This window comes from Papio anubis, chromosome 1, assembly GCF_008728515.1.
Source record: "Papio anubis isolate 15944 chromosome 1, Panubis1.0, whole genome shotgun sequence".
In the NCBI taxonomy this organism is placed as follows: domain Eukaryota; kingdom Metazoa; phylum Chordata; class Mammalia; order Primates; family Cercopithecidae; genus Papio; species Papio anubis.
The window spans coordinates 13,499,857-13,521,662 of record NC_044976.1 but is presented as its reverse complement, the minus strand read 5'-3'; the positions used below and the strand labels follow the sequence as shown (position 1 = coordinate 13,521,662).

The 21,806-nt window shown below is 51.2% G+C and overlaps 1 protein-coding gene across 3 annotated transcripts in view; it reads right to left on the bottom strand.

Moving 5' to 3' along the window:
- Window positions 1–1,953: 1,953 nt before the first annotated feature.
- KAZN (kazrin, periplakin interacting protein) overlaps window positions 1,954–21,806 on the bottom strand; it is a 1,237,957-nt gene continuing 1,218,104 nt past the window's right edge. For all 3 annotated transcript variants that reach the window (XM_003891151.5, XM_009198506.3, XM_009198461.4), the window contains 5 exons: window positions 18,474–18,705; window positions 16,755–16,856; window positions 15,738–15,904; window positions 7,660–7,774; window positions 1,954–5,508 (listed from right to left, as the gene is read on the bottom strand). In XM_003891151.5, coding sequence (XP_003891200.2) covers window positions 5,344–5,508; window positions 7,660–7,774; window positions 15,738–15,904; window positions 16,755–16,856; window positions 18,474–18,705 — 781 coding nt within the window. In that variant the 3' untranslated portion in view covers window positions 1,954–5,343. The remainder of the gene's footprint in view (window positions 5,509–7,659; window positions 7,775–15,737; window positions 15,905–16,754; window positions 16,857–18,473; window positions 18,706–21,806) is intronic.

Here is a 21,806-nt window from a genome sequence, read left to right as displayed (position 1 = left end):
CAGAGGCCCAGCAGAGGATCTGCTGCCTGGCGCCCTGCACCCCTTCTTTACCCTCAGGAGATGAGTCCCTCACCCCCAGCACTCCAGGGTCAGGGAGTTCTTTGTAGCCGTGGGGCTCTGCCCCTCCTACCACAGGACCTTTGCACACACTGCCCATGCTGTCTAGAATCCTCTCCACCTGCTGAACTCCCGTCCACCCAGGCCTCACCTTCTTTTCTATGTTAAATCCCCATGTGAAAAGATATGAAAAGCCCTCTGACTACCAGCTTACCTCTGCTGTCAAGACTTACTATAGTTGTCTGGCTGTGGTGGCTCACACCTGTAATCCCAGCACTCTGGGAGGCCGATGTTGAGGGGGATCACTTGAGCTCAGGAGTTCAAGATCAGCCTGGCAACACAGTGAAACCTCTACCAAAAAAAGTAAAAATAAAAATTAATCAGGTGTGGTGATGGTGAAATGCCTGTAGTCCCAGCTACTCAGGAGGCTGAGGTGGGAGGATTGCTTGAGCCCAGGATATTGAGGCTGCAGTGACCTATGATCCTGCCACTGCACTCCAGCCTGGGTGACAGAGCAAGACTTCATCTCAAAAGAAAAAAAAAAAGAGAGACTTAGACCACAATGACACTTGGCAGAGACACTTGATGGATTATTTAATTTATGTCTGTCTTCCCCACCAAGGGGATAGTGGTTGGGCAGGATTTTTTCACCCTTTTGTCCCCAGCATCTAGCTCAGGGACTGCCTGCCTGCCTGGGATGGTCTTCCCCCAGATCTTTGCAAGGCTGGTTCCTCAGAATTTAGGTCTCAGCTCAAAAATCCTCAAGGATCCCCCACCCTCTACTTGAAATCCCGATCACACTTGTCACTATCTGAAATCAATCACCCTGGCCACTGGTGTGTTTCTTATCTCCCTTCATGACCTGTGTAAGTTCTCTCACTGGATCTCCAGCAGCAAGGACCAGCCCTGGTTCCCAGGAGGATTGGCTAATACAGTATCTGTGGTCAGCCTAGAGAAACTGGCCGTCCCCAGTCTGTCTTTTAGCGTCTTCTAACTTTCTCGTGTCCTCCCCATTTAATACACACTTCCAGAGTGCTCAGCCCCTGCCGACATGAGCAATGGGCAGGGCGTCCGACTGGGTTCCTGCCCCATAAGAAGCACACAGCCTGGTTTGGGGAGGTGGGGCTCCATCAGGGCTGTTCGGATACCTGAGTGGAGCCCACAGACCAGCCCCTACCTTGTGTGGTTAGGGCTGTGCTAGGAAGGCCCATCTGTGTGCCATGACCTTGGAACTCGACGTGAGATCGCTGGACCAGCAGCAGCACCTGGAAGCTTGTTGGAAATGCTGATCTCAGGTGGGACTCCAGAATTCCCACACTGCACCTGCACTCCCCAAATACCTCCCCACCAGACGATCTGAGGGCTTGGGGCAGTCCGAGGAGCACCTGCCAGGGCGCCTGGGGTCCCACCGCTAGAGATCCAGCCCAGCAATCTGAAGATGTAAGTGCCCCCAGGAGGAGTGACAGAGTGACACAAATGACACAAGGGGAGGGGACTTGTCAGGTGTCCTCTCCTACTGCAAGTTCCCGGGGCAGAAGGCAGTGCCCCCACAGGGACTTTTCTAGACACTCCGAGTGCACCTGAATTGCATTTTGAGTGATGCTACCTGCTAAGGTAAATCCTATGCTGGGAGGTGGGGGGAGGGGGTTTCACTAACATTGCGGGGGGGGAGGGTTGGGAGAGTGTGTAATTGTGAGGATGAGCCTGGGATTTGGAGAGAGATGGACTGGGTTGGGGTCCCTGCCCCAGGATGTCTTAGCTTTACAAAGCTGGGCAAGCCCCTCCACCTTTCCGATCTCAGCTTCTCCATCTATGAAATGGGTTCATAATCTCACAAAGAGGCTGCTGGCAACACTAAATGAGAAAACATAGAAAAAAGCCCCCTCCGCCATAAAGTGCTGTGCAGTAGTATTTATTGTTACAGTGTTAAAATTCACTCTCGGGGAAGTGATTTGGGGCCACGGCCCTAGGAACCGCGTCTTTGTTCAGAGCCATTCCATTTCCTCCGCAGCCACAAAAGGCCTGCGTGTGTCAGGGCTCGGGAGATTCTCCTCGCTGGCCAGCCATCGGCAAGAATGCCAGACTCAGAGGCTGCCATTGCCCACAGGGTTTCTTCTCCTTTCCATTCACAGCAGGAAGAGCCCTCTGGAGCCTCGGAATGCAGAGTGGAAGTGGTGGTGCCCAGGACGCATGGGCTCTGATGGGAAGGGGGAGGTGGGCCTGAGCATGGGCCTTCTTCCCCCCAGGTCAGAGAGGCCTGGGTGCCCCTGGAGGGAATGCTGAGGTCACCTCTGGCCAATTCTGCCTGTTCTGCCAGGACCCAGCCCTGTTCAGTGACGTCAAGCTTTTGGATCCCTGTTCTGGGGCCCTCCTCCCTGGCCGGGCTGTGTAGAGACGCCCTTCTCTCCACTTTACTGGGTCCAGATTATTGTGTGGCTTCTCCCCTCCTCTGCAGCCTGAGGTCTGAAAACAGCGATGCTGACAGACAGACAGAGTTCTCAAAGAAAGGTCCCGCTCAGCCAAGGACAAAGGGGCCTCGCAGAGGCTCCTGGTAGTAGAAAGCTGAGAGTCTACCGGGCAGGTGCCTTCTGCACCCACAGGTGCAGGCTGCAACAGCTTTCCAAGAAGCACTTCCACTTCGTCCCCAGGTCCAGATGCCACATCGCCCTGCAGGGACCAAGACCACACTCGGGCTGCTCGGACAGGATGTAGCAGGCCACTGTCCTGGAGCTGGCCCCTCTGTAGCCTGTGACAATCAACTCGAGTCTCTCTGCCAAGTCTCCGCCTTCTGTTCTTGTCCACCCTTGAAGCAGAGTTGATATTTTGGGTTTTTCCAGCAGACAAAGCTCACCCAATCTGACACTGTGGAGGTTGTTAATTTAACAACCAACCCATCCTCATGTTGAGAAACCAGCTCCAAATGCTCACCTGGCTGTCAGGGATGGGGAGCCTCATGGGTGAAAGAGGGATATGATGGCATAATTTAAACCAAAAGAGACATTGGCGGTTGCCCGTGTTGCCCCAGGCCTGCTGGCCTCCTGCTGTGAACGTTTCAGGTAATTCCATCTCTGCCAGTGACCCCCCAGTTGTCCACTTGTCCCCAGCAAGATCGAACCATGTAAGTGGCCATTTCTGACAACTTAGGTGAACGCTGGTTTCAAATCATCAGCTCTGCGTTCAAGTGCCCTGCTATGATTCTGGCTCACTCTGCAGGAATAAGTGCCTGCCTGGGCGCGCTGCCATTACTGCCTCCCAAAAGGCAGATTCTGGGGTCCCAGCTCGTCCAGGCTAGATGTGGCTTGGGAGTGACCTGTGGCACCAGGTTGGAGGGAGGTCTCACCTCTCCTTTCTGAACTGTGGATTGCAGCTCCAGGATCCTATGGATGAGGCTGAATGTCATGAAGATAATGGAATTTGGAGTCTCAACAAAGCCAAGCCACATGCCAGAGATTCACCACCTGGGGTCCAGGATCAGAAGTGTGTCCTTAGGAGGCCAAATATCCACCTGTCTACCAGCTAGACATTTGGTCTCAGATAGCAAGAAAGGCTGTGGTTAGGGGGAACACCATAGTCTTCGGCATGAGAGAGGTGTAATTCTCAAGTTCATCAGAGCTCGGCTTCCCCCATGAGAGGAAACAATTTGCCAGGTTGAAGAACACATGCTTTGAGGGTTCTCAGAGGCTGACACCTGTTGTGAATCTTGGAAACTCAAGCCCCAGTGCAAACGGCCTCAAAGGAGATCAAGCATCATGGTTCCAACAAGAGACTCGCTTTGATAACCCGATGTGTAAGCAGATCAGCAATGCATCCGTCCTTCCCTAATCATCACGTGGCTGTCATCCGGTCAATGAACTGAAGCCCGAAGGCTTGGGTCCAACTGGTTTTCAAGGCTGTGCTCATGGGATTTATATGTTTCTTGAGCCCTGTTGGGGGCCTCTTGGCAGGTCTGAACATTAAACATTTCTTTTCTTCCTTTCGCACACTGCTCCAACCAAAACAGTTGGAGAGAACTAGCTCTATGTCATTTCTGTGTTGTAAATGGGAAATTAGCTACCCCATAACTTCCCATTGTCTCCTGAGAGGTTACAAAGTGTGTTACAGATATTAGCAAGTGTTAATCCTCACGATGTCCCTGGGAGGGAACCAGAAGTATCATAGATGAAGACATTGAGGCACAGAGAGGTGAGGCCACTGGGAAGAAGCCACACAGCATAACAGTGGCAGGTCAAGAAAAGGGCTGGGGTTCTCCCCACCAACACCGAATGATTTTGCTCTGCAGAGTTTGTGTCTCGGTTAGGACATTGGTGAGCTATGTCACCTATGTTTCAGGTGACAGGGACATCACAACAAAGGTTTGTTGGGTTAACAATGTCAAGCATTTCCCTGCCCTAGACCCCAAACTCATCGCCACACTCCATACCATTGTCATTGGGTTCAACAAAGCCAAGCTACAGGCCAGAGATTCACCATATGGGGCCATCGGTCATCCCTGATCCTGTTGTCCCAGTAGCTTTCATTCTGGTGATAGGATATCTGCATCTCCTAGAAATGTGGCTGCTAAGCCCCACCCCTGCACAGATCATTCACTGGCCCCCCACTCAGCGTAGCCACTCCTGGGTGGATCAGCGAACAGCTCTTCCATACGTCCACCCCCATGTGTCACAGAGCTTTTCAGGTGGAAGGAATGACCAGCCCCCATTTTGCATTCTCCCAAGAGAGATTCAGCGAGAGAAGTCAGGACCCAAGTTCTCAGTCAGGGAGGGTAAGGATGCTGCAGCCAAGAGTCCCCCAAGCCCCGCCCTGTCTGATGTCTTAGCAAGAGGCAGCACTTCCTGCACCGGCTCTGCCAATGCACTGGGTGCTGGTGTGTGAGGCTGGGGCCTCCCTGTTCCCCCAGAAGGGTGTTTTGGGAAACTGTGGACCTCTTCCCACCTTGGCAGCTCAGTTTAAGGCTCCAGGGACTGCTTGGCTGCTCCAGTGGTGGTCACTCTGAGGTGGAGCCTGTGTATCCTGGATGGAGGCAGGGCTGGACACTGTGACAGGTCCTCTGGGCCAATCTCCAGTTGAGCAGAAAAGTCCATGGCCCACCCAAGACAGGTGGGCTGGTGTCTTCTCTCTCCTGGGAGCTGTGGAGCTGAAACCACAGAGTCTGTTGGGATATTGCCCAGGAGCAGGGGACATCCTCAGCCTGCGGCTGCTATGTACAGTGGGAACGGCACCTGGGGCCATCTGGCTTCTCTTCCTTCCTGGGTCTCTCACGTAGGGTCTGGTGGAGCCACCCGTTCCTTACACGTTGGTGACCTCCAGGCTGTTGTAGCCTTCCAGACGGCACTGTTCCAGCCTGCTCTGGGCGTCATCGTCTCCGCAGTCTTCGTTTTGAAGAGAGCCATAGTCATCATGGAAATCGGGATCTTTGCTGCTGAAGCCCCTTCCTATCTTCCCCAGGGGCAGCTAAGAAGACAAGAATATGATCAAAGGACAGGAAGAAGAGAAACAGGAATTAAGAATGAAGTTCTGGGAAAGGTCTCCAATTCTAATGGCTGTGTGATTGAGTAACTCACTTAACCTGTGTGTGCTCCCCCTATTAGTAATAATACTCCCTGCTCAGGGAGGCTGAGGGGAGTCTGTGAATGACCATTAGGGGAGAGCTTTGTGTCCCCCCGCCCCTGGAAGGATTCAGCTGGTTACCAAGGTGAGGACAAATATCATCGGTCTGATTATTCCTGATTCACAAAAGCCTCCTTCTTTCCTCCTTGGTGGGTGGAGAGTTGAGGAAGTGTGTCCTGGAGACTACCTGTGAGAATGTCTGAGCAGGCCCGTGGGGTCTGACTGCACTCCCAGTCAAGGAGGAATATTCTAGACAGCCTGGTGTGGCAGAAAGAATGTGCGTTTTGGAGACTCGTAGACCCAGGTTCAGATCCCTGCTCTGCCACTTCCCAGCTGTGTGACCTTGGACAAGTCACTTCCCCTCTCTGAGCCCATTTTCTCAGCTACAAAATGGGAATAGTAGTTTCTAACTCCCAGGTTTGTTGTAAAAAGTAAAGTCCCACCAGTCTGGCCAACATGGTGAAACCCAGCCTCTCCTAAGAATACAAAAATTAGCTGGCCGTGGTAGCGAGCTCCTGTAGTCCCTCCTACTCAGGAGGTTGAGGCATGAGAATCACTTGAACCTAGGAAGCAAAGGTTGCAGTGAGCTGAGATTGCGCCACTGCACTCCAGCCTGAAAGACAGAGTGAGACCCTGTCTCAAAAAAAAAAAAAAAAAAAAAGTCAAGTCCCATCTGCAAAGCACATAGCAAAGAGATGCTTGCACTGGATAAATACCGATGGCTTGTGTATCAAAAGCTCAAAACCTCTCTTGCCATCACTGGGGCTTCAAAAACACCCTCCTAAACTGTGCATTGTCACAGTGGGCCTTCAAAACCACTCTCTCCAGCTTCGTGTCATCACCGCGGTGAGCCGCTGGCATACCCTCCTGCTTCATTGTTATGCAGTGGGCTGAACCACTCTCTCTTGTGTGCGACGCTTCGGCTGCATCTGCCCAACTATTCATCCACCGCAGTAGGCCTTCAAAAATACTTCTCTCTTATTGCACACATCTCGGTGTTAAAGTAGTCACATTAGTGCTTTGTAACTCTTTATTTGACTGCGTTTCTTTCCAGACCAGTGTTTCCCGATCTTCTTTTTATATTATTATTGCTCCCTAAGGAGACTTTTTAGACAGTTTTTTCCTAATTGCATCCCTGCTGTGAAATTTTAATGCCACAGACATACTACGCCTCTGCTTGTGTACCATATGTACATTTGTGCTTTAACATAGAAAGAATAAGAATTTTTGCCACCGCTTCCACCCCCCACCTCCACCAAAACAAATTTTCACTCCTTTGGGGGCAATATTAGTCCCAATTACTAGAATGCATGTTCTAGAATGGAGCTTCTTAAGGGTAAGGTGGCAATGTATTCACGTTTATGAATGAATGGGGATCATGCATTCTTCAAATGGAAGACGTTTTGGATTACCCAGTTCTGCCATCTGTGTCTGTGCATTTCCATTGAGGAATCTGTGTCAGTTGGAGTCTGTGCAATCGGACCTGAATTGCATGTGTTTTCATACTGTTTGGTTGGGGTCACCAGAGGTTCATCTTTGCTAATGGTCAGGTCACTGAAGTCCCAAATCGAAATCAGTGATCGGGGCTCAGACTTTGGGGCTGCGCTGGAACCCTCTGGGCAGCCTGGCTGAATGCAGGATCCACCTCACCCCAGAGATCTCCTTTTCCAGGAGGCCAAGGTGGGTCCCAGAATCTGCATGTTCAGTAATAGTCCCAGGTGACTCTGATGCAGGCAGGTGAGTCCTGCACTTTGAGATCCAGGCGCTACTCGAAGCCCTGCGGGGGCTTTGTGCACTGTACCCAAAGCATCGTGAAGGTTCCTTGAAGGTACGTCCTGAATGCCCCCGTGACCCGGCCTGGCACTCCACCTTCACAGGCCAACACAGGAGCCACAGAGCTCCTGTGAGGAGGAAAAAAGACCTGCAGCTGGGAGGAGAAAAAAAGACCTTTCCCGGGCGTGCAGGACCCACAGGCAAACCCGTCGAGTGACTTACCCGGCCAGCTTTGTACTTGAGGCCGCTGCTGTTCTCCTCCTTTCCTGCCCGCGTGACGCTGGAGGCCCTGCCAGGGGGCGTTCCAAAACGCTCAGCCTCCCGGATGCCTGTGGAGCTGGGGGGAGGCCCATTTTGAGTCAGCAGGGGAGGCTCAGTCACTTCCCCAGAGACATACACACGTCCATTGGTGACAATGACCTGAGCTGCTGAGACCGACTGATTACCTCTCACGTGCCATCCTTGTGCTCAGCACTTAAGAAGTGTGATTCTCACAACATGCCTGGGACTTGGGACTGCCAGCCCAGCATTATAGACAAGGGAAAGGAGGCCAGAGACAGCAAGCAATTTGCCCAAGACGACACAGCTGTAAGCGACAGAAACAGGCCTCCGATACTCCAAAGTCTTGCTCTTAACTCTTCGGCGTACTGCGAACCTTACTGCAGCAGACTCGAGATGAGTATCTCAGCATGATAGCTAATTAGCTGTGCTTGGAGAAGCATGAGGAGTCTCCCCTGCTCAGAATTTGCAATCTGTGTTGCCCACCTGACTTTCTGCCTGAAATTGCCCCCATGACTCCCTTCTTTGTGCAAAAGCATTGAAGCTTCTGTTAGAATAGGATTTGGCCAACTACAGCCTGCCTGCAGGTCAAATCCAGCTGGCAGACTGATTGTATAAATAAAGTTTTATTGGAACTCAGCTGTGCCCATTTGCTTGCGTGTTGTCTATGGCTGCTGTCTTGCTATAAGGACAGAGTTGTAGACTTTTGACAGAGATCATACGGCTCTCAGATCCTAACATATTCACTATCTGGCCTTTCACAGAAAAAGTCTGCATATCAATGCTGTAGATAAACAGAGTTGGGACGAGAGGGCTGGCCTGGAGCCAGAAGTCACCACGGAGGTAGACTCATTAAAAGAAATGAAACTTCTAGGCGGGGCATGGTGGCTCACACCTGTAATCCCAGCACCATGGGAGGCCAAGGCGTGTGGATCACTTGAGGCCAGGAGTTCGACACCAGCCTGGTCAACATGGCAAAACCCCATCTCTACTAAAAATACAAAAAAAAAATTAGCTGGGCATGGTGGTGCACACCTGTAATCCCAGTTACTCGGAGGCTAAGGTTGAACCTCAGGAGAATCACTTGAACCTGGGAGGTGGAGGTTGCAGTGAGCTGAGGTCGTGCCACTCCACTCCAGCACAAGACCCTGTTTCAAAAAAAAAAAAAAAAAAAAAAAAAAAAAGAACCTTCTAGCATCCTTTAAGCTGCCTCAGAGAAGTTCTTCGTCTTCTGGGGCAAATTTTGCTGAGAAAGTTCAAGGGAGGGGAGTGGTGTGTAGGAGACAGCACTGATTGAATGGCAAATGAGCTACGTTCTCAAACCCACGGGTTCCACGGGTTTCCACATAACAGGGAGGCCCTTGCTCAGTGGTGGGTCAGGAAATGAGGTCTTCATGAATGGCGCCCCTCTCCTCCACCTGGAGACGAGATTCCCCAGGTCTGGTGGGGAAGCAGCTGTAATTGCAGAAGCCACAAAATGTAAACTCAGGCAGCTGGCTGTTTGCTCTCTGGTACAGAGGGGTGCTGGAGCCCCAGCTCATGGAACACGAGCAGTCAAATGAGCCTGGGAGAGCCTCAGGGGTCCCATCTCTTATTTTCACTGAAGAAGAGACAGAAGACCAAAGAGGGGGTATGTCTTGTCTGAAGATACACAAGACACCCAGTGGCAGGGGTGGAAATTGAACTTGGGCCTCTGGGATCAAGGTCTAGACCACGGCCTTCCCATCTTGGGATTTAGGGTAGGACAGTGGTCGTACGTGTGGGCTCCATGTCAGCAGCCTGGCTTGATGCCTTAGCATAGCCTGGGCTGTGTGCTGAGCAGAGTGGGATTAATAACAGAACTTCCTCCTCAGGTCACTGTGAGGACTAAATGAGGGGATACACACAAATACACACACACACACAAACACATATGCACACACAAAAACATATACACACAAATACACACACACACAAATACACACACATACATATACACATATACACACACATACATACAAACACACATATACACACAAACACATATGCACATACACAAATATACACATAAACACATACAAACACAAACACACAAATCACGTACACAAATACAAACACATATGTGCATACACATACACAAATAAACAGACACATGCACCACAAATACACACACATACACACAAACATACACACATACAATATGCACACACACAAATGCACCTGTCCATTCCTTCCATCCTTCCTTCCTTCCTTCCTGTCCTGTCCCTACCTGTCTGCCACCTGGAACAATCACCACATGCACCTGAATCATCCTTCCATGCCTCAGGTCTGCCACCACTGCCTGAGCCTGCCTGATGCTGTCTGCCATGTCTGCCACCACCACCTGGTCTGCCAGTCCCTGAAGACCAATGCCTGGGCAATCGTTCTGCATCCCCCCCTGTATACACCAGGCTCCCCTAAAATTAACCACCACACATATACACAAACACACATCCACACAGATAATACACACATATACACACAAACACACATACACAAACATACACATACACACATATACACACAAACACATATACACACATATAAATACACAAACATACAAATACACACATATCTACACACACACACACACATACCCATACCTATACACACACACAAATGGCTCTGTGTGTCTGTGTAAGGTAATTGCTGTTATCTTACTGTGGCCAATAGGGCTTTGGGGACCCCTGGAAACCTGGTCAGGAGTTCCTGCTCAGCCGTTCCCTCCATATGTTCTGGTGCCAAGCAGAACACCTTACCCCTAGACCTCCAGTTCCTCATCTGTACAATAAAGTCCAGTAAGCAGCCCTCGTCTTTTTTCTTCTCTGAGCAAGGGTCTCGCTCTGTTGTCCAGGCTGGAGTGCAGGGGTGCAATCTTGGCTTACTGGGCTCAGGTGATCCTCCCACCTCAGCCTCCCAAGCAGTTGGGACTACAGGTGCATGCCACCACACCCAGCTAATTTTTGTATTTTTGGTAGAGACAGGGTTTTGCCATGTTGTCCAGCTCCTGGGCTCATGTGATCTACTGGCCTTGACCTCCCAAACTGCTGGGATTACAAGTGTGAGCCACTGTGCCTGGCCAGCCCTGGTCTAAACAACTACCCTATCCATAGAAAGTGGTTGTCTTTCTGTAGACAGAGAAGTACGGCGTGACCTTGGCCTCCACTGTGCCAAAATATCCTCCCTCCTCATTTTTTCCCCAGTGGCTGAAATCCCCCCATCTAGGCCTTTGGATTAAATCCCATGAAAACATAAACGCTCCAGGGATAAGCCAAGCACAGGGCCAAGGTCTTTGGAAGCTTTGAACCGACCTATTAAGTATTTCTAGTTACTTAGACCTCAAGGAAATGGTACATTGGAAGGAGCACTTTTGATGAGAACGTTGTGGAGAATGGTGCATCTCACTGGAATCTCCTGAGGCAATGCAGGGCACCCCGGGCACTAAATCGGCATCGTGGTGCAGGAAGGAAGGTTGGGGAGTGGGAGTCAGCCTCTGCCAGCTGGGCCAGCTTGAACATTGAGTCTCAACCCATTAACCAAGGATTTACAAGGCTGGAGAGGCACAAGACGCTGTGCTGGAGAAAATGAATGGAAAGGAAAGAGTACTCGAGGGCCACACTGTGTGCTGGGCACACTGTCAGCTCCTTGCCACAGTGGCTCAGCAAACCCTCTGCAAAGCCCTGGGAAGAAGGGGTGATCATCCTTACTGCAAGCTGAAAAAACCGTGGCTCAGAGAAGGTAAGGTTTTCGCCTAAAATCACACCGATGATGGTGGAGGAGCCAGAATGCAGCCTCAAAGGCCCCGCTGGGCCCCATCGCACACAGGCCCATGCCTCTGGGCACTGAGCGGGTCCAGTGATGGGTCAGGGATGGTTTGAGGGTGGGGTGGGGCAGAATCTCATATAAGCTCAATGTGTCCTTCCACCCGCATTCAGGTGGCCTGCTGAGTGACCGGAGATTAAATGTTTTCCATCGCCCGTGTCTTGGGAAGCCTGTCGGCCAAGGAGGTGGGACAGGTGACAAGGTTCTCTTATTCTTTGTGTTTGAGGGTCAAGTCTATTTGAGTTTGTAATGGAATTGTTCTTCTCCATTGAAAAGCTAATGAGAACGCTGGAGCAAACTGACAGAAGGGGACTCCCAGGCAGCTACTCCAGGGAAATTGTTGACTGCATGGAGATTCTTCTGTCTCCAGATGAAGGCAGGGGCAGAAGCTCTCAGTTCCTGCTGGGCATCTATGTATCAAGCAGGCTGCATACAATTTGCCTCCCTGAACCTTTGGAACAAAGCTACAAGATCGGTATGAGTCATATTCCCGTATTATAGAGGAAGAAACTGAGGCTCAGAGAGGTAAAACCTAAAACCACTAGCTCATGTTCAACACAGCAAGAAAGCAGTGATGCTGGGACTCGAACCCACATTGCAGCCATTGCCCTGCAGAGGAGGAATGGGAGGCAGCAGTGGTGGGGCTAAGGGTGGGTTTGGAATAAATCACTAATATTTATATTATTGGGTGTCTTACGGTGTACCGGTTCCTTTGCCAATTGCTTTATACATCGTCTTACCTCATCTTGCCATCAACTCTTTGGGAGGCAGATACTGGTTACTATACTCATTTTGCAAATGAGGAGAGTACAGTTCAGAGAGGTTAAGTAACTTGCCCAAGGTCACACAGCCAGGATTAGTGCTGCTGGGGTTTGAACTTGGGTTGCCTGGGGCTAGAGTGCCACAAGGCGTTCTGGATGGATTTATGTCTTCACTTAGATGTCTATGAAACCAGTTTCTTGCCTGGATGGGAGCCAAAGCCTTTCTTTGATGAGCAGAGACCCTCAGAGATCTATTGAAAAAGGGAAAGAGAGAAAACCTGGAGTGGAAGCAGGCCCTGGGCTGGAACTCCACACCATCCACCTATGAGGTCTTCACCCATCTCTGTAAGCTTTGTGAGAGCAGGACATGGATCACTCAAGTGCCTGTGCACAGCAGGTGTTCAATGACTGTGGAGGGTGGCTTTTATGGCAAGAGGGGCACTATTCCAGCCTAGATCCCAGGGGAGAGAGATCAGCTCCAGAAAGAGCTTCTGACTAGGAGTAGAGACCTGGGTTCCAGTCCTGCTATGGTTCCAGTCCTGCTCCTCTGTGTGTCCTGTCCCTGATTCTTGTTTTAGTGACAGGACACATTGCCTTCAAGGCACATTTGGGGACTGATCATGCATTTTCATCAAAATTTTTGTTTTGACTCCTCCGATCCCCTGGCAGGTGCCTTTGGGAAACCTCTGCTCCTCACTGCATCCTTCCTGCTCACTGGTTTTATTCTCCAGGTCCTTAGTGCACAGTCCTATGACTGGCGCATTGTTGGAGCTGGACCAAGGTTTATCGGGCGATGCAGGAAGTCAGTGTGTGTCAAAGCAGATACCATGAGACCATGGCAGAGACTTCTCCTTGGCGCCTTTGGGTCATGTGCATTGTCAAAGTTGTGGGAGGAGGGCTAGAGATGATGTCATATTGGGAGCCATAAGCTCTTGGTGAATGTGGAGCCTGGACAGAGTCATTTCCCTCTTATCTTATCATTGGGAGGTTCATTGCTTTCGTCTCATTCTTGAAGGAGTCCCTGTCCTACCACAACATAAGAACCCACCCTATTTGTCCCCACCAGTTCCTTCTCTGGTGCTCCTTGACTAGTCTTAGACAGTCCTGAACACACCTGTCACCTTGTGGGTGGTCAAGGGTTTAATCAGATACACGAATGCCTGCTAATATTTAGTTAGAGCCATCTCTCCAGGGCTCAGAGAAAAGTCTGTTACAGATCATGTGGCTCCAGAAGGGAGGTCAGGGAAAGGGGATAACTCTGAGGAGAAAAGGCTTTTCCCTGTGTCTTTTGATTCATGGCTCCTGGAAGAAGGTTTTGTTTTGTTGTTCTGTTTTGTAGAGATGGACCCTCGCTCTGTTACCCAGGCTGGAGTGCAGTGGCGTAATCAGAGCTCACTGCCGCCTCACACTCCTGGGCTCAAGTAATCCCCAGCCTCAGCCTCCTGAGTAGCTGGGATTATATGGTGCATTCCACAACCTCCAGGTAATGTTTTAAATTTTTAGTAGAGACAAGGTCTCGCTATGTTGCCCAGGCTGATCTTGAACTCCTGGGCTCAAGTCATCCTCCTTCCTCGGCCTTCCAAAGTGCTGAGATTGCAGGCATGAGCCACCATGCCTGGTCTAAAATAGAATTCTTATCAAACATTGTCTCCGTAAGAACCACCACAAAATGCTAAAAATGTAGATCCCTGTGTTCTGTCAGCAGATACTGGTCCTGCAAGTCTGAGGCAGGACCAGGGAATCTGCATTTTACAATAGCTTCAGTGATTCTGCTGCAGGGGTCTGTGGGCCTCACTTTGAGAACAGCTTGGGTGTCAGCCTGCCAGTAGGGAAGAGCAGCCCAGGACACCTGGACCCTGCCATACATGCACAATTTTTCCTTAAGCCTCAGTTTCCCCACCTGCATAACATGGGGAGTGGTCCAGCTGCTCCCTAAGACTCCATGTGGTTTGGGGGTTTAGCACTCAGGCCTGCGTTAGAGAGTCCCATGGTCAAATCTGGGCTCTGTCAACAAAATCAACAAACCTTTAGATAGGCTGATTAAAAAAAAAAAAAAAAAGAACAAAATTCAAACTCAGATCACTAAAACCAGGAGTGAGTGAATGAGAGAATATGACTACCAACTTTACATACAAGAGGCATTATAAGATAAAAAGTATATGATCAATTGCATGCCACCAAATAAGCTAACCTAGATGAAATGGACAAAATCCTAGAAAAATATAAGCTACTGAAACTGCCTCAAGAAGAAATAGAAAATCTGAATAGACCTCTAACAAGTGAAGAGATTGAATTAGAAGTCAAAAAGCTTCCCAGAAAGAAAAGCCTAAGACCAGACGGCCTTCACTGGTGAATTCTACCAAATGTCTAAAGAATAATGAACACCAAACCTTCCAAGCTTTTCCAAAAACCAGAAAAGGGGAGAATACTTCCTAATTCATGCTATGAGGCCTTTATTACCCTAATAACAAAATCAGACAAAAACGTCACACAGAGGGAAAACCATAGACCAATATCCCTTGTAAAGATAGATGCAGTTTTTTTTCCAACAAAATACTAACAAAGTTAATCCAGCAATATATGAAAAGGATTATACACTGTGACCAAGTGAAATTTATCTGAGGAATGCAAGGTTGGTTTTACATATGAAATTCAATCAATATAATACACCATATTGATAGAATAAAGGTCAAATCTAGGATTTGCCACTTACTAGCTGTGTATCTTGAGCACATAGCTTGGTACCTTTGAAGAAGTTTCTCCATCTGTAAAGGAGGGATAGTGCTACTGATCTCTTGACGTTGCCAGGAGGATGAAATTAGATAGTTCACACAGCAAGTGTTCAATAAATGGTCATCTAACCCTAAGTGCATCATTTTAAGAAGAGAATCCACTGGGATGGGGACTGGTTTAAGCCCAGGTGTTCATTCTCTGGTCACTTTTCAGATGAGGATACTAGGACAAGTGGGCTGATGTGGTCTGCTCACCTGGTCCATAAGCATCATTAATATGCTCATTGCTGACTCCAAACCTTTGTCCCCACAGTTGCCCCACCTGGACCAACCAACTCAACCTATTAGGCCAATGCAAGTCCTCCCAGCTACACTCCACCTGCACGTGGCCTTTCCTTACACGTGCACTGCTTGCTGTCTCTTCTCTAAACACCTGGGTGTGTTTGGATTTAATATACACTTAATTCAACATCTGACTGCTCCTCTACCTCTTTCTAGTCTATGACCTTTGGGCGAAAGCACTTTGCTTCTCTGAGTCTTGGTTTCCTGATCTGTAAAAGGAGACCACCATGGTGCAAAGAACAAATGAGAGGCCGTAAGTGATGGGCCAGGATGGGGAGCTGGACCATCTGCCTCCAAAGCCCTGAGCTGTACTGTAGCCAGCAGCCAGAGCCCCGCCCGTGCTCACTTGGCTGGGTGGAAGACGGCGCTCATCTCCTCTGCCAGGTGTCTCCGGAGGATGTGTTTCCCACTGGGGATGCCCAGGGCAGTGGCCATGGCCTCAGCATTGAATGTCGGCTCCAGCACCAGCACAGCCCCATGGACGCCGCTGTTGGTCAGGTTGTCTGCATACTCCTGGGGGCAAAGGCAGGGGGCTTGTTAGCCTGCAGTGGCCATGCTGCTTGCTTTGAGCCTGCAAGGGGGCTTCTGAAGTTCCAGTGGGGCTCTGTCCCCCAACAGCAGAAACTGACCCCTGGGGACAGTTAATTTTGGTGAAGATGAACCTCCCCCAGTTTTTGAGGCAGTCGCTCTATGTATGGCTGGAGTGCAGTGGCGGATCTCAGCTCACTGCAAACTCCGCCTCCCGGGTTCACGCCATTCTCCTGCCTCCAGCCTCCAGTAGCTGGGACTACAGAAGCAGCCATACCTACTTGACTAGTTTTGTATTTTTAGTAGGAGCGGGGTTTCACCGTGTCAGCCAGGATAGTCTCGATCTCTGACAAGTGATCCCACGCCGTCTCGGCCTCCCAAAGTGCTGGGATTACAAGCGACCACCTTTGCTTGGCCTCCCCAGTTTTTTAAAGCCACAAGGGCAGGGACCTCCTGTTACTGAGATGGCCCCTGACCCTAGCAGGAAGTCGTCAATATTTGTTAAATGAATCTCAACCCCACAGTTGCTTAGGAGAGTGGGGCTGGCACAGCCTCCCTACCCCGTGTGAGAAAAACATCATGACATGGGCCTTCTATTTGGGAGGTCAGCAGTTCCCTCCTCCTGATTGACAGGAGGCAGGTAATTCTTGCTGGGCCTGGGTTAAGATGCTCCAGCCCACACAAAGGGGAAATTAATTTGTGTGGGATTTGCCCATTGATTTGCATGAGATCTGCGTATTGATTTGTGTGCAGATTTGCATATAGATTTACACATATATTTGCATGGGATTTGCATGTACTTGAGAGCCATCTTGACCTCCGCCATCACCCTCACCTTCAGGTCGATGTCTCGAACCCACTTGAGCACCCGCTGGTTGGTCCACACCACGGGGTCAATGTTCTGCGTCTCGCAGCGGGCCCGGCGCTCCTGGAGGGCCTTGTGGGGAGACAGTGGATCACTTGGAGGGACAAGGGTTCACACAGAGGCCATGTGTGGAATGGGGGCTCCCTGCACCTGTTTTTTCCCCCAAGACAGAGTCTTGCTCTGTCACCCAGGCTGGAGTGCAGTGGTGCGATCTCTGCTCACTGCAACCCCCACCTCCCGGGTTCAAGCAATTCTCCTGCCTTAGCCTCCCGAGTAGCTGGGATTACAGGCACCAACCACCACGCCAGGCTACTTTCTTTTTGTATTTTTAGTAGAGATGGGGTTTTACCAAGTTGGCCAGGCTGATCTCGAACTCCTGACCTTGTTTATGATCTACCCACCCTGGCTTCCCAAAGTGCTGGGATCACAGGTGTGAGCCACCAGGCCCGGCCCCTGCACTTCTTTTTACATGTAACTGCTATGATGTCCCACGTATGCCTCCTTGGCAGACTGGGGACCGAGGCCAGGGCCCGTGTCCTTGTCATTCCCTGTCCTCAGTGTGGCATGGGGAAGGCACTGCTGCTGTCCTCGCTCCAAAAACAGGAAACTCTGACTTTGCCCAGAGCCACACAGTGGCACGTCTTGGGGTCTGAATGAAAACCCATGTTTGGCTGATTCCAAGTCCTCTCTCACCACCCCGCCGCCATATCACAGGCTTCCCTGGGTCCCACAGGGACTGACCCCAGTGCACACAGTAGGTACACAGCAAATGCTTTTCAGTTGGTGTTTGAGAAGGGGGACAAAGGGCCGGAGGGTCCCCTCTTCTGTCCCTCTTCTGCCCCTGTATTGTTGGGCTCTGACATCACTCTAAGAAAAGTCAGCTGCCTGGACTACCAGCCCCACAGCTCAGGCCCCTGGTGACCTCTGCAGCAACCCGCACCACCTCCCACCTGAAAGCCAGCACCCCACCCAATGGGACTCTCAGCAAGTCTGCTGCCACGGATCAGTCCTCCGGGCCTTCCCCACGCTGTTCCCTCTGCTGAGCTGCTTTTCCCCTCATGTATTCTACTGATCCCTGGGGTTCCTCCTTCGGGTCTCGATTTAGTCGTTGCTATCTCTGGGGAGCCGTCCCTGAGCCTGCTGGAGGCTGCTTCTCTGGGTTTTCTTTTTTCTTTCCTCTTTTTTTTTTTTTTTAAACAGCAAACACTTAAAATTTTTTTATTTTAATTTTTGTGGGTATACATAGTATGTGTATCTTTCCTGGGTATTCATAAAGCCCTGGGCTTCCCTCATGGGGACAATCTCCCACAATATTGGCACCACCAGCTTCCTTGTGGTTCTCTCTGGTAAGCTGTTAGCTCTCCAAGGATGAGGGCTCCCATTTCCCCTGCACTGAGCACAGTGCCTGGCCCGCGCCCAATAGGGGGTTGTTGGAAAGAAGGAGGAAGAGAAGATGGCTGGCTGGCTGGCTGGATGATGGATGATGGATGGATAGGTAGATGGATGGACAGATGATCAATAGACCCTGGATGGCTGGATGATGGGTGGATGGGTGGACAGATGGATAGATGGGTGGTGGGTGGACAGATGGATAGATGGGTGGTGGGTGGACAGATGAACAGACAGTAGATGCCAAGGGGGGAGGGGCGGGCAGTGGAAGGCACCCCTGCCCCGCGCCCCGGTCCTCACCTCCCTGCTGAAGTTCACTTGGTACAGCAGCTCGATCCCCAGCAGGATGCTGACCTGGTGGAACTTCTTGGACACGTTCAGGTGCTTCTCCAGGTCTCGCTTCATCAGGGAATTCAGCATCCGCCCATCAACCAGGTGGTTCTGGAAGGCCTGGGAGTACTGGGACAGGCCGATGTCATTCAGCCAGGCCTTGGCCACCCAGTGATGGTCCAGCTCGGCAGCTTTGGACAGGCTGAGGAGGAGACACAGCCAGAGAGTGGATGGGTGGGGAAAGGCAGCAGAAACAAAGGGACTGGCAGAGATGGGTGGAGATGCAGAGAGAGGAAAAGCAATGGGGTGGGGGGAGTACCAAGAGATCCACAGAGACAGACATGGACAGGGATGGAGCCGAGAGATCAAGAGGGAAAAAGGATAAAAAAAAGAGACAGAAAGAGCAGAGATGGGGAGAGAGATGGATGGAGGAGGGAGACGGAGAGAGAGAAAGAGACACAGAAAGAGAGAATAAAGAGAGAAAGAGACAGAGAAGAAGAGAGAGAGACATTGAGAGAAAGGAGCAGAGGGAGATAGAGAAGAACCAAGAAGAAGAGGTAGAGAGAGAGGGAGACTGAGACTCAAGAACAGAAGGGGATCAACAGAGAAACAAACCGAAGGGAACAGGAAGAGAGAATCCCACACACAGACGCAGCGAGGGTGAGAAGGCGCAGGGGCGGGGAGCAGAAGGGCCATGTGTGGTGGGAGGCAGCACCTCTGGGGACCCCGCTCCTCCACCTAAGCCCCCCTCATTTCCCTGGGGGCCTCCACAGCATCCCCAAGACCCACAAAGCCTGGGCTTGGCCCACCTGATCGGCGCATCCCTCCCCAGTGCTCTGTGGTCTGTTTTCCTGTTTCGGGGATGTTGGATGTCCACTCAGGTGGGCCAGGCAGGTCCTAATCATGCGTGAAGAAGGCAAAGCTGCCATCCTCGCTCTACAGATGGGATGTTCTGACTTTGCCTAGAGCCACACAGTGGCCCATCTTGGAGTCAGAATTAAAGTCCACGTTTGACTGATTACAAACCCTCTCTCTTACCACTGCACTGCCAGGTTTCAGATTTCCTTGTGCCCCACATAGAAATGACCCCTGTACCGGCCAGGCGCAGTGGCTCATGCCTGTAATGCCAGCACTTTGGGAGGCCGATGCGGGCAGATCACGAGGTCAGGAGATCGAGACCATCCTGGCTAACACGGTGAAACCCCATCTCTACTAAAAAAATACAAAAAATTAGCCAGGCATGGTAGCGGCCGCCTGTCATCCCAGCTACTCGGGAGGCTGAGGCAGGAGAATGGCATGAACCTGGGAGGTGGAGGTTGCAGTGAGCTGAGATCCCACCACTGCACTCCAGCCTGGGCCACAGAGCGAGACTCTCTCTCAAAAAGAAAGAAAGAAAGAAAGAAAGAAAGAAAGAAAGAAAGAAAGAAAAAAAGAAAGAAAGAAAGAAAGAGGGAGGGAGGGAGGGAGGGAGGGAGGGAGGAAGGAAGGAAGGAAGGAAAAGGAAGGAAGGAAAAGGAAGGAAGGAAGGGAGGGAGGGAGGGAGGAAGGAAGGAAGGAAGGAAGACCCCTGTACCACGTATACAGCAGGTGCACAAGTGCTTGAATTTTCAAGCGGGTGAAAGTGTGGCTGTGCCTGGCTGTCATTCCGCTGCTCGCCACACAGTGGCAGCCTTGCAGAAGGAAGGAGGGTCACCACATCCCACCTGCAAGGGACTTTGCAAAATGCCCCAGGTCTGACAAGTGGGAGAGCGTTGGTCTAAGTGGGAGGTGCAGGGGGCCACGAAGGGACAGTGGTGTATGTGAAAGGGACAGTGGTGGGCTCGCAAAGCCACTCCATCCTGCTCCTGGGGCAGCAGCCAGAGACAGCTGGTCACGCCACCCTCCTGCTGAGGGTCTTGGGTGGGTCCTCTCTGTCCTTCCTGCCTTCATGCCTGGATATGCATTGAGCCTCCTGTGATCACCCTGCTGGAGTACATGCTGCCATACAGTGGGCTCCTCTTCCCTCCTAACCCCCTCCCCTCTTTCTCCAGGCACTCCTGTCTCTGTATTACCCATCTCCAAGGCTCTGGAAGGCACCCTTGAGGGAGGACTCCCAAATTCTCCACTCTCTTCTGAGCATCTAAGCTCTGGGATCTTTTCTGAGCTCCTCTTTCCTCTCTTAGCCTCTAGCTGCCCTCTTAACGCCGCCTGGCTGTCACAGACATGTCATACTTAATGGCTCAGTTGTTCCCCTTCACTGTCAGTGTCACCATCACCCAGAGGCCCTTCTCTGTCACCCAGCTCCCAAGCTGATAGCCCGTCCTTGTCTATCGGTCACTTTGGTCAGTGCATCCTCCGTCCCCTTCTCTCCTTTTCCAGCTGTAGGCTGCAGCCATCTCTGGTGTGGGTTTCTGCCACTGTCCCCAGCCGTCCCCCATTTCCCACCTTTGCTTTCCTTCTATTCCACACCCCACCAGGACCGCCAGGGGGTCCTTTAAAAATGTCAGCCTGATCCTGCAGTGCCCTGCTTAACACTCTGTGGCTTCTCTTTGCAGGAATAAAATCGCAAGTCCTTTGAGTGGCCCACAAGGGTCACCCGCGAACGGCCCTGGCTGACTTCCCCTCCCCCAATGCACATGGGGCTTGGGCTCCTGGGGGCCATTTCCTGGAGGCACGGAGCTCTTCACCCCGCATTCCCCTCCCTGGTCCGGCTCCTCCCAGCCCTGCCCAGGGCTCACCCCTCCTCATTCCTTGGGCGTCCAATCTCCCTTTTCTCTGAATTTGCTGTCTTAAGTTGCCCCCAAGTCTGCTCACTGTCCCTAGTGCTTTCCTTCAAAGCTCTAATCACACATTGAATCTTAGCAATTAACTGGTTTGGCCACTAGTTTATTTTCTGTCTTTCCCACCTTAGCAGATAAGCTCTGTCAGGACAGAAACTGTGTTCATTGCCCAACAGCACAGTGCTACGTGCACACTAGACACTGATTGAATGCTTGCTGGAAGAATGGCTAAGCGGAGGATGGGCTTGCAGCTTGGTTTCACTCTCCTTCCCTCTGCCCATCAGCCTCCCAGAACCACTTGGGTCTGCCGGACTCCCCTTGTCTCCGGGCCCGTTCTCTACCCCACCCTATTTCTCCGGTGAACTCCTATGGACTCTGCAGACACGTCTGGGCTCCTGGAAGCCTTCCAAGACGTCATGCTGGGTCAGGAGCCCTTCTCTGTGCTGAAAGCCCCTGGGAGTCCCCATCCCTGGACCAGTCACATTGTAGTTCATGGTTACGCATCTGGCCAGCTGTCTCACTGGGTGGTCAGTTCCTGGCGGGC